Source organism: Octodon degus, unplaced genomic scaffold (genome assembly GCF_000260255.1).
Source record: "Octodon degus isolate 3935 unplaced genomic scaffold, OctDeg1.0 scaffold00071, whole genome shotgun sequence".
NCBI lineage: Eukaryota > Metazoa > Chordata > Mammalia > Rodentia > Octodontidae > Octodon > Octodon degus.
Window position 1 is genome coordinate 10676036 of NW_004524647.1, and position 12365 is coordinate 10688400.

The 12365-nt window shown below is 41.4% G+C and overlaps 1 protein-coding gene across 6 annotated transcripts in view; it reads right to left on the reverse strand.

Annotated features, from left to right (window-relative positions):
• The window catches only part of Sfmbt2 (Scm like with four mbt domains 2), a 230590-nt gene that overhangs the window by 110319 nt on the left and 107906 nt on the right, over nt 1–12365 (reverse strand). For all 6 annotated transcript variants that reach the window (XR_002821927.1, XM_023719784.1, XM_023719786.1 and 3 more), the window contains 3 exons: nt 8799–8887; nt 7223–7469; nt 932–1029 (listed from right to left, as the gene is read on the reverse strand). Coding sequence is in view for 5 of the 6 variants with exons in the window: in XM_023719784.1 (XP_023575552.1) it covers nt 932–1029; nt 7223–7469; nt 8799–8887 (434 nt within the window). In the remaining variant the exon portion in view is untranslated. The remainder of the gene's footprint in view (nt 1–931; nt 1030–7222; nt 7470–8798; nt 8888–12365) is intronic.

The window sequence follows — 12365 nt, forward strand, 5'->3', positions numbered from 1 at the left end:
TATCCAAGAGGCCAAACAAGAATTTCTAAAACAGCAGTGCCAGCTTAAGGTGTCAGATTAAAAGCTTTCATCAATTTTATCTCCTCCTAAAAACTGTAACCAAAACCACAGTAAAAAGTCTATTAAAAAAAAGATATGAGTCCACTCAGCAGCAAGAAATGTACAGAAGCTGAAACAGCTGATGAACAAGAAGTTACTAATTTAACATATTCAGCAAAGCCAAATAGAAGCCTTCAGCAGAAAAGCTGAGTGCCAGCCCAGTTAACACTGCAGTCTCCTCAAAATGCTCTCAAGCTACTGAGACCGACTGGTCTTAAAACAAGAGTAAAAATGAACTCATAAGTGCAGGGATCTCTGTGCCAACAGTTGGATCTCCGCACTTGCTCCTTGCAGCCACTACAAAACACAGCATCCCTCCCAGGTGTCCCTGAAGGTGATGGAAACACTACATTCAAAACATGATTATAAAAGTGCTAAGTGCTTGGTGATATGTTTCGCTATAGCTGTGTCTCCTAGTCCTCCCTCTCTGTCAGGCGGGCAGAAGGTACAGCACACAGCAGGGACTTGTGACAAGCTTCCTGGCCCATCAGGACAACCAAGCCATCAAGGAGGAATAGCATTCTCAGTCATTTTTATCAAAGAAACTGGAAAATTAGACTGGCCAGCTCTTCTATTGCTTCTTCGAAGGACATGGAGGTGAAAAGGAGGTAATAAGCTGAAAATATCCACACCAGCCTCTTATAAATGGGTATTTATAAAGATGATTGTTTTAAAAATAGTAAAGTAGAACAGAAATACATTTAAACATTTGAAACACAAGCTGGTCAGGAGGGTAGCTTTTCTAAAAGTGAGAACGGACTTGACAGCGAATACTTTTCCAACTATTTATCCTTAAAGAGAGGAACCAAAGTGCTAGGAAGTGACAACTTACCTTAAATACTTCCATTGGAAGAGGAAACTCTGCAGCAGCAATAAGGGATTTTTCCAGAGCACACTTCCACTCAGAGGTCATCTTCAAAGGATAGATCTCTGTAGCAACAGCAAACCACAGAAGAGTTTAAGGACTACAATTTTCTGCGGGTTGGTTCTTGAATTTGATCTTTCTTTCCTTCCATAATACCCCAGCAGTCTCAGAAATCATCAGAGTTCAGACTCTCCCTGCCAGAATGGGCATCTGCTATAGGGAGTTTGAGAAATTAAAACAGCAATGTGGGATTCTACTATCAGAAATGAAGAATAAACTTAATATGGCTCTTCCTCGGGGAACATTTGTATGCATTCGGTGAGTACTCTGTAAGTAATTTAATGGTATTAATCACTTAGCAGAACCTTCAGTCATCTACAGCCCCAGATTCCATGTATCACCCAAGATGTACTACGTACTGATGAAAAACTTATTATCTGATAAGTTTCTAAACTACAAATGACTCTTGTGTAGCATCTGCAGTTATTACTGCATATTTTTCACCAAATCTCCAAGGTCTCATGTACTAAAAATAGTCCGTATAAGTCAGAAAATTATTAAAAGGTAAATTAAAATTTACCAACCAAGTTTCATATTTACACTTGCAATGCTGCTAACACACTACACGGCGTCCGTATTTTTCCCCAGGCAGTGGGAGGAGAGAGATTTATACACGGAAGTTACACAGTCTGAATGCAAAATTAAGAAGGAAAAACTGTTGAGCCCTGTTTTTACCTATTGCTGAAAGTGCAGAGGAATTTTATGTCCTGCTCTCAATAGATTTAAGACCTTATCAAAATAGGATTTGCAGAAGGACTCGCTGAGAGCAGGTATGTTTATGCCTCCACTATATCAAGCTAGGCTACTTCAGACAGACAGTTAGGGTATGAATATGAATTTAAGCACAGTTAAAAGGCAACATTAAACCTTTGAGCTATATTTTTAATTTCTTGCATGTCTGCTTTTTTAGCACAAAGTCATATATTTGGATGCTCATTGCTTCTGAACTCACCTTGAGGTTTAAGCCCCTCCATGTTAGCAGGGTTTTTAGTCACTTCAGGACATAATTAAGGTGGTTGCAAAATGCTACCAGAGCAAGCCAAGTTATCGATGCACTGCCTGCTATCACTGCTCATGACACAAAGACACACAAAGGGTGGCTTGTGATGAAATGTTCTCTGGTTGTACATACTGCCTAGAATATCCCTTTCTAGCATTTGATGCACTCTTCTACCTCTGAAGAAAAAAAAAATTCCAATTTTATATTCTATGTCAGAACAAAAATAGATGTGGATTTTCTTAGCAGTACCTAACGAGTTTGGGGGACACATAGTAGGACCTCAATAAATGAATGAATGGCTCTTTTACAGGTGAGAAGTGGAGGGAAATACTGGTCGTCATGAAGTTCCACAAACTAGGAAGGGGGCCAGTTCATGGAATCCTACAAACCGCTCCCTGAGGGTGGGAGAGATCCCCTGAAGTTGATGGCTCAATTCAAAGCCTAGTGGCAAAGCCTTCGAGGGAGGGGTGGCAACTCAAGAGGACTGCAGGGAGCAAGGGCCAGTCTACACCAAGGCAGCGGCTCAAAGAGAGACGGAAGGGGAAAAAAGCAGTGCCCAGGACATGAGGCCTCTGCAGGAAACACAAGCAAATCACTCTTCTGGCCAACAGAAAGCAGGGAGATGAGAAGCTTGATCTTGCAGGGGTAGGAAAAGGACCAACTCTTGAGAAACAACCTGGCTTGCCAAACCCAAGACCAGAGAGGAATCTGAAGCCACGAAGGGCACAACAAGAAAAAAGCTGGAACTCAGGCGTTCTACCCACTGCTCTCTTGCTCCACCATCCTAACCAGGATGATGCTCTTGACTGTGATCTCTGAGTAAGGGAAGGAGATTCTGAGACAGGGAAGAGAGTAAAAGAGTAATGATAAAAGTACTCATCTGACTCCACGCCAAAAGGAATAGAAAGCCACTGTGGCCTGGCTTAGATCCAAATTACCAGAACCCTGGGGCTGCCAGTCTCCTGACCCCAGTCTCACACACTGGCCCTGCAAAACTGGTCCAAAAGTCACTGCCACCAAGCTGGCTCTTCCATTCCATTCAATGCCCCCTCTCTCCCTTTGTGACAGAGCCAGGAGTAGTATGCACCCTGGGTTCCAGGTGATTTCTGCCTCCGTCCTACAAGCTTAAGATTCTTTGCCTTCTTTCTAACATTATGAAGCCCTATAGTGAAATCCAACCCCAAAGCAAGGCTTCCTTCTTTCCTGAAAAGGTGCAACTCAGCTGCAGATCTGTTGGCCCGCTCAGCCACCTGCAGAGGCCCCACCCCTCCGAGAAGCAAGAAGCAGAGAACAATGCCCCCTGTGTGGGCTGTGCCAGCAAGTTTATGGACAATCAGCAGCTCCATTAAAAGGACATAAAACATTTTCTTTACACGATTGTGTGGTGGGCAATTTAATAGCACACATTATCTCAATTTCTGTTTGTGAGGAAGTCACAAGCAATTAAAACATGTCTTCATTTACCTGTAACCAGAAGCCTACAAGAAAATGAAGCCATCCCCCTCTACGCACGGATCTGGGAAGCTGCTCAGTAATCAGTGTTGCACAAGGCAGGGACACAGAACATAACCATAAATAAATAAATAAATAAATAAATAAATAACCAGAAACAAGTAGAGGCCCGGAGGAGTGACTCCTTCCTTTATAAGTGCCCAACTCCTGCCACGCTTTTGTTCCTTCTTCCCCGCTAGACCTTACCAGGGAAGAGAGGACACTGCATGGTCAAGAGAGCAAAGCTAGGGAAAGTATTATAAACTGAACACTTGTGTCCTGCCCCAATTCCCACGAAGAAACTCTAAATCCCAATGTGACAGTGTCAGCAGAAGTCTCTGAAAGATGACCAGGTTAGCAGGTTGCGTGGCAGGCCCCCAAGGTGGAACTGGCATGCTAGGTCACAAAGGACAGCGAGTGCTCTCTCTCTAAGACAGAGCCAGAAGGTTCTCCAGGCCAGGAGAAAGTCCTCGCCAGAGCCTAGCCACACGCCACCGAGTTCCAGGCTCTGGAATTTGGAGAAAATCAATGTACTGTGGAAGCTAACCAGCCTATGCTGTCCTCTTAGGGCAACCCAAGCAGACAAATACTGAAAGAAACAACTCTTCCTGGAAACAGAAATGATTTAGGCAGAAAGAACTTAAGTTAGAGTCACAAACTTCCTGACTCTGGGAACTATTTAAAACTTTTTTAAAAAAATATATTTAGTACAGGGTCTCATTATGCACCTCAAACTCATAGTGATCCTCCTGCTTTCAGCCTCCCCAGCACTGGGTTACACGCCCAGTCTCCATGGCTGGCTGGAGGGGGTGGGGGGCATGCTGGTGCAGCATGTGGTTCCAGGAACTGAACCCTGGTCTCTATGCTTACCTAAGCATAAGCTTAGTCCACTGCACTATCTCACCACCACCCCCCCTTTTTTAAAGTATGTAATGACTAAGAGAAAGATTTTGAAGGGAAAAATATGAAACATGCTGGAAATGGGGGAGGGCTCAAAAAGTTTCATCTCTAGATGCTATAAGGACACATAAAAGCCTATCTTGCTTTCTGAACTTCTAGAAGATAGCAAAGTAGGGGTCTTAAATGACTTCTGACTTCAATGAGCCACTAAGACTTTTTGAAAAACCAAGGCAGAAGCAGAACACTCCAAATGAGTTTCAACCTCTAGAAAATGCCAAACGCTTGACACACCTTCTGTCACTCAGAGCCCAGCAAAGGGATGCTTATCCCCATTTTTCAGGGTTCAATGGCTTCTTCTACTTGCTCTCTTCCCAAACAACAGAATGCTCTGTCCCCTGATCGGGGCCAGACATCAAAAGAGTCAGTAACTATATACTCTCAGAAGTAGACGGTATCAAATCCACGGCCTTCTCCTAGAGCTTCTGAAGAATAACGTCGCTGCTACATCCTACTGTCTAGTTCTATTATGGCTATGGGCCCTAGATAGTTGGGAAAGGATTTGCCCTTTAAAAAGTCAAGAGGATAAGTAAAACCAGCAGAAGAATTAGAACTATTTTTAACGGCAGTGAGAGCATTAGTGGGCGTGAAGAATAAAGAGAGTTTGAGGAGGGATCGGCTCATACAGCCTTCACCTCCAAGTACACCCATAGCATCTACTATCAGCCACTACCAATAACCTTCAACTGGAATCTGTACCACCAGTTAATGCTGGATAGTTTTAACCAATTAAACAGTGTTTCAGAATAAAATTAACCTAGAACTTTCCACGTAAGTCACATTTTATTGCCACCTATATTTCAGTGAAGGAAATGGTAGTACCATGTGCTGTACAAGTCACACTGGGACATGAAATTAATTTACACAAATCTAAAGTATCAGGTTCCATTCCCATGTGTACAAACCCAGGCAGTAATTGCCTTTCTTCCCAGGGGTGCTGCTCCAACTGAAGGAGGCAAGAGAATCCCGTTTTCGTCTGGCAACTACTGAATGTAAAGGAACTAAAAGTCACATTAGGAGTGTCTTTTCACCTCTTATTTTATTCCTCCCAAATATAACCTTTCTTGCTGACAATTTCAATATTGGTGAAGTGAGCTTTCGATGCTAAATGCATCTTACAAGGGCATTAAGGGCCTGCACCAACTCTTCAATAAAACAAACAACCTGCATCCAGAAAATTTTAAGGCAAAGAAGCACAATTTATTCCTATACTAAAAAAAGCTCGAAATTACCTCAAGAAGGACAGAACTAATAAATAAGTATTTCCTAAGTTTTTAATGGGATACTTTCCCTTCTGAGACCCAGGAATCCCAGGAAAAAAAGATGACAGAGGACATAACAAGCTGCGTGAAATTACTTCCTTTGCTATAAATTTTTACAGACAAGGGTATGTTCCTCCCACAATTTATAAAGCAATTAGACACTACGCCAAGATTTATACACCCAACTTCCCACAAAGTAAATTTTCCCTGCCAGGTTGTGAACCCCAAAGAACACCCAAGCCCAGATCTCCCCTCACAACATGCCTGGGCCTTTTATTTGTCTGCATCCAGAACTGCTTGGGGTTTAAAAGGATTTCTTGGCTGCCACTCAAACTGCTGGCACCAACAACGTGAATATAATATAATACCTGCCTGTGTGTCTATCCACCTGTCCGATTTAACACAGATATAAACAAACAGCACCCAGAACCAGGAAACTCTTCTCAACTAACATCCCTGAGTGACAAAAAGGTATTCATAACCTCTCATTTTCACATACTCAAGACTAACCCTGGCGACTATAGGACAGAAATTTTTTTGCTTTTAATAAAGCAAGGCACTAAGTGCTTCCTCCAAATATACCTACAAAACTGACCAGAATGAAGATCAACAATTTCCGATAGAAGCAAGTAGCTCTTCTGTGATTTAGCATCTTTAATTTCATGAGAATTCAGAAGCTTTCCTCTGAGGATTCCCATCAAAAGGCCAGTAAAACTAGTACAGGTCAGCAATGGACACAGAACCTGCAGATCTGAACTGCAGCACCTGCTTCCTACCATCCAGAGAAGCACGAATAGAGCTGTTTGGCCTCATATTTATTTGCTATGAAGTGAAGTTCACATCAAACACATCATACTTTTTGGGAATTCAAAGAAACAACACAGCAGATGCAAAAATCTCCTAGTACATAGTAAACATCCAAGAGCAGTTATTTCATAAATACTGAGATTTTTGATTAGTTAGGTATGTCAAGATGAATGAAAACAGAGACTTTCGGATGGAGAGATGGGTTGATGTGAATGGACAGATGGGTGCAACTGGAAATAGTGGTGGGTAGGGGAGGAGTGAGAAAGAGAAGGATGCATACAGAGGGATAAAAGGACAGATGGATAGATGGGTAGGCAGAGACTGTAGAAAGTTCTTGCAAGATTACCAAAATCCCTAAGGAAAAAGAGGGAGAATATGTTCACAGCCCAGTCTATTATGTCCTTCAGCTATGAACCAGTGATTCTAAAGAACTCAATCAACTTCCCTAAGGCTTCTAACACTACTTTCTCTGTGGAGAATGCTGCTGATTAAAGTTTTGGATTTTATTCTCTCTACAAAGTATACTGAAATTAACACACTTAAAATTCACATACTCAGATGTACAAGACACCACAAAAATAAGGAATTCCCCAGAGACACGTTCAGAAAAAAATACTTGTTTTACTAAAATACACCTGTTTTACTAAAATACTTTACAGCAGCAAGATCTTTGGCCCTTACCTGAAGGAGGGTCCATTCTGTATTTATTCTCTTGACACCAACCAACTGGTCGAAGTCTGTAATCCAAGTAAAACAACCACTGGTCATAGGATTCAGTGTCCTCCAATCCCACATAGCGAAGGCGTAATCTTCCTCCAACATTTTCAATCACACTAACTATCCAGTACTGAAAAGGGTTCTGAGAATCCTGAAGTTCTATTAAGGAATCAACTGTAATGAGGTCTATAGGGCCTTTCCCTCGCAGAGGCTGTTTAAACAGAAGCAAAACTCCTTATTTTAAACTTTATTTTAAGGTTCTCACGGAAACAGATGACAGCAGAAGATAATATTTTTTTCACACCATCATCCAAGCTACTGGCAAGCAGTCCGGTGTCTCCCGCCACCCCCATCCTCTACACGCCGTTACCCACCCACCCCTGCCCTCTCCTCCCTCACACACATCCATGTACCCAACACCATACCCAACAACAAAAAAATCACACGTAAATAGAAAATAACAGTTCATGCATCACACAAATCACCCTTCCCCAGTAAACTTGCGTTTGTTAAAAAACAGTACACATTTTTAAAAAATTATATCCAAATTTGCCTGGAGCTAGAAAACATATGGTAGCAAAATGTCTACTTTTCAAACAGATACATTTAAAATAGGAAAATAAACTTCACCCAGGACTCATCAACAGACCTTCATCTTACAATGGCTACTACGCCAATATCAAGACCCTCTGTTTGACTTGGTGGCACAAGTATGATGAGATGTCCAATACAGTAAAATTTGACTACTATGTAAAGTTATTGCTACATTTAACCACTTATCCTGGTAATTGGCTTAGAAAGCACATATTTACTAACCCTCCTAAGGAATTGTCTTGGCGTATGTTAACATATGAAAAGGGTGTTTGTTCAGCCAGACTTATGGGCAAATATATTGCCATAAATTAGCATAATCAGACTATGTGTCCCCTTGAAAAGGTGAACAACCATCATTTTGGTTTGTTAACCTAACGAATAAAATAGCTGCTATTGAAATAAACAAAACTGTCACAAAACAAAAGCTGTTTAAGTGACTGTCAGCTGGTGGTACTCTTAAGTATCAATACTATTTTTGAGAAAGTGAAAAAATATTTACACCATCAAAATCTGCACCTTATTCCCAATTGTTCATTAATTTTTTCATTTTCAGAGACAACCTTAAGACAGATTTGATAACTCTTAATACTTAACACTTAGTCATCGCCTCCTCAAAGTTATTCTGCAGGATTTTGTTCACATTTACTACTACAGGAGATAGGCGTCAATGTACACGACAATGGGAACACATCCTTTCATAGAATTTTACGATGCATCCACATAGAGCACAACTTCCACTTCCTGACCAGGGAAGATCTGTCAGTGACATTCAAATCTTTTCAACTAAGTAATTCATTACAAAATAGGAATACTCAGGCTACTCAAATAAAGATATTGTGTGTACGCGTGTATCTGCAGAAGGATATATGCAAAGGTGCCGTTAGGTCTGAGTTCACGGGGCAAGGATGCTTCAGAGATATAAGAGATGCATAATAACAATACATACACCTTCCAGTAGGTTGGCAGGCGCTGTCCGAGAGCCAGTCAAATCACGTATGAGGAACTCTGTCCAGTCTGTGTACTTCTCTTTGATTGCTGGCAAGATAAGGGAGGAAAAGAAAAACATTTCAAGACGTCAGTAAAATATTAAATAAATTTAAATTCATTGCCTTTTTCTGTATGTTGGTGTAATTTCAGCACTTTTCTTAATCTTAAACTCCGGGCTTAAATCAATAGTACTATAGTTGGGACAACAAACCTGTTCAACAGGTTGGGACTATACACCCACCAAGGGCTTAGGCACTTAGAAGATCAGAGTGTCTGGGGTCCTGAGGTTTGACAGCCTATTTACCAACTCCCGGGAACAACAAAGCAGATATTCCAAAGCATATAAATGGGGAGATTCTGAGAAAAAAAAAAGATCAATGAGGGACTGAGAAATCAGAGAAAATTTTCAGTGGGAAAATAAAAGCAGACCTTCAATTATATAAAAGATTTGCACAGTAGGGAAAAAAGAAAGGTTTTCTTTTCAGGGTGAGAGAACCCAGTGCATGCTAATCAGAGTGAAGAGAGATGGAGAAAGAAAAGAATCAGCAAGACTGTGGTGAAGCTTAAGCAGGCAGCCCTGGAAAACAATGCTGGATGGACAGCTCAGAAGGTAGACAAAGATATTTAATAGAAGAGATCCCTGCATATAACGAGCCTGGCAGTACTGTAAAGGCTTAAACGGTAACAAAACAACTGAAAAGCAGGCATTGTAGTTAGTAAGTACTATAGTAGCAGGGCCTACAAGTGGGAGTCCAGCACTGTGAACAGAAGCAATGAACTTGAGCATCTTTTGGGGGAAAAAAAAAAAAAACAACCTATCAGGCCCTTGAGACCAACACCCTACACACGCTTAGGCCCCAAGACCTAAGAACTATGTCCTTTCTTGACAATTCTCCTAAGTTACAGGTCTTCAAAGCCCTAGCAAAAAATAAGCCATGCTCCTGAGGGTCTGAGACTTTCCGGGGAGCTCAGACAGTGCTCCCTGTCAGTCAGAGAAGTACACTTGCTCCGGACTCCAGCGTACACTGGGGTCCTCACCTTCCCTCCACAAGGAGAGCCAAGAAGCAGCAGGTGAGCGGCCTGAGACAGCCGCACAAAGACAAAGGGCTGCTGGAAATTCCAACTGAGGACAAATGCACAACTGTCCCTGATAAATACACGTTCTGAATCCCATGCCGAAAGTACAGGTCAAGCAGTAAGTGGCCCTACATTTGACAGGACTTAGGTCTACATTCAGTCTGAGGAAATTTCCTCTTGAAGATTGCTGTCAAATATGTCCACAATTCAAATTAATATTTAAACAAAATATCAAGCACCCTAAAAGACACAGTGCAATGCTGATATCTAAATGGTCAGATTCCTAGCAAAAGAGCACTGGAGATGGCCCTGAAATTCACATGGTGTGAAGCCCTGAGTTCCAGAGCTCCTATGACTTTCCCTTAATATGCTTCTGCACAAGACTCTGAAACAATCTTTTATGCGCCAGAAAACATCTAGATAAACTGTTCTCCAGGATGTTATCTATAACACCATAAAAGTACCCAAACCATTTTAGGTTAAAAAATAGAGATGAAACAATTCACAGAAATGTTGCTACTTTCAAACACTATTTCAGTCAACATTTGTTTCTCAAAACTCTATATCTTCAAACTACAAAAACAAAAAAATCTATTAAAATAACTATGGCCAGGCCAGGGAGATAGCTCAGTAGAATAAGCACTTGCCTGACAAGCTCAAGGGCCTGAGTTCAATCCTCAGTGCCCCCCCAAAAAAAAAAATTGGAGGCCAGGGACATGGCTCAGTAGAATAAGCACTTGCCTGACAAGTTCAAGGGCCTGAGTTTCAACTCCCAGTTCCGCCAAATAAATTTATAAATTAATTAATTCATTAATTAAATATGGCCATAAAATTAAAACTGAGTATAGCAAATGTAGAAATAAAATTCTAGTACAATGAAAGTTTGCCTGGGAATTCTTCAGAAATCTCTGCAATAGAATTTAATTGGCATTGTCCATGTGTCCATTTAAACTTTTGAAGGGAAAACTTAAAACTACAAATTTCTACTCTGTAGCACATCTCTCTTCAAAGATTCAGAATCAAAAGTTTGTGAAGCTAAGAACAATCTGGCTTCAATATAAGCCAAATCTTCACCTCACGGTCACTACATTAAATGCCAGAAAACCCATACTGCCCTGCACTTAACTACAGCACCAAGACAAGCTCTCAAGCAGGAAAGAAATTACTGGGGGAGGAGGGTCTAAAATTTCAAGTGAAGGATTGTTTATCTACAACTTAGCAATCACTGTCTCATATTTTCAATTTATAGAGACATTCTTAGAAATTCCCAAGAGGCATGGTATCAAGATATCTTTCAACATTCTCAGGGACATTTTTCAAAGTTCTATTCAGTTCGATAAGCATGTAACTCTGTTTTTTAAGAGCCCAAATTCTATTCTAACAATGCCTAATTTGTGGGAGAAACCCACACTATATTGAAGGAGGTAATCATAACCTTGAGGTCCAGAAAAGCAAACAAATGTGTGTTTTTGTGAGGACATTTAGAGATGGCTACAAATCCCACAATAGCTTTATTAGGATTAGAAAGCTATAGGAAAAAAAAAAAAAAAAAAGACCCTCAAATTACAGACAGAAGATTACTATCATTTTTCAGAATTTGGAAAAGCACCACTGAAGTTGTCCACAATGTTTCAAGTGATATCAACATATGGAGTCCGGTGACATGCCACCCACCTTTCAGTGACATTATCTTCTACAGAAACTGCCCTATAGTACAGAGCTCTCTGGCCTGCCCATTCAAGCAAATCATGAACAGTGAGCTCATGCTGGGGTCACTGAACAAATGGCAATGGCCCATGTTCCCCAACTCCTGGACAAGTCCTCAGGAACAAAGACCCCCAACCACCTAATGCTTTTCCACTCCTCTGGAAGATGAAAGAAGAGTTACAATGAAGAGAAAGCTCATTTTCACTGGGACAAAATCTTCTAAAGTAAATACAGGGGATTTTCTGTTGCTCTTTTGTTGAGGCCATTTTCTCAAGTTACTTTTCCAGCAATCCTTCTTGGAAAGTATCTCGTGGGTACTGCTTGCCAAGGTTCTTTCTAGCTCTCTTGTGGCTCCTTCCTTCCAGGGTTTTGTTCAAAGCCTCTCATGCTGAAGGAGGTCTTCCTCCTCTCCCATTCCCTAGCTCAGCTTTGATTCCTCAGTGTGGCTCCAACCTGCTCTCTCTCATACCAAAGACTTTTTTGGGACATCAGGCAGTCCCTGGTCTTAAATCTGGAACACAGGCTTTTAACTCTGAGAGTGGATATTGGGTGGCCTCCCTTCTCGGAGATTAACTTGCAAGCCATCATCAGTGTCTCCCTGGAGAGCCTCCCAGGTTCTTCAGAAATCAGCCTGAGGGACAAACACCTGCTCTAGACCTTAGTGGTTCCACGAGGTGAAGGTGATGGCATGGATGGAGAATGTGAAGTGTTTTGACCTTGGACATCAGCCCACACGGGTCCC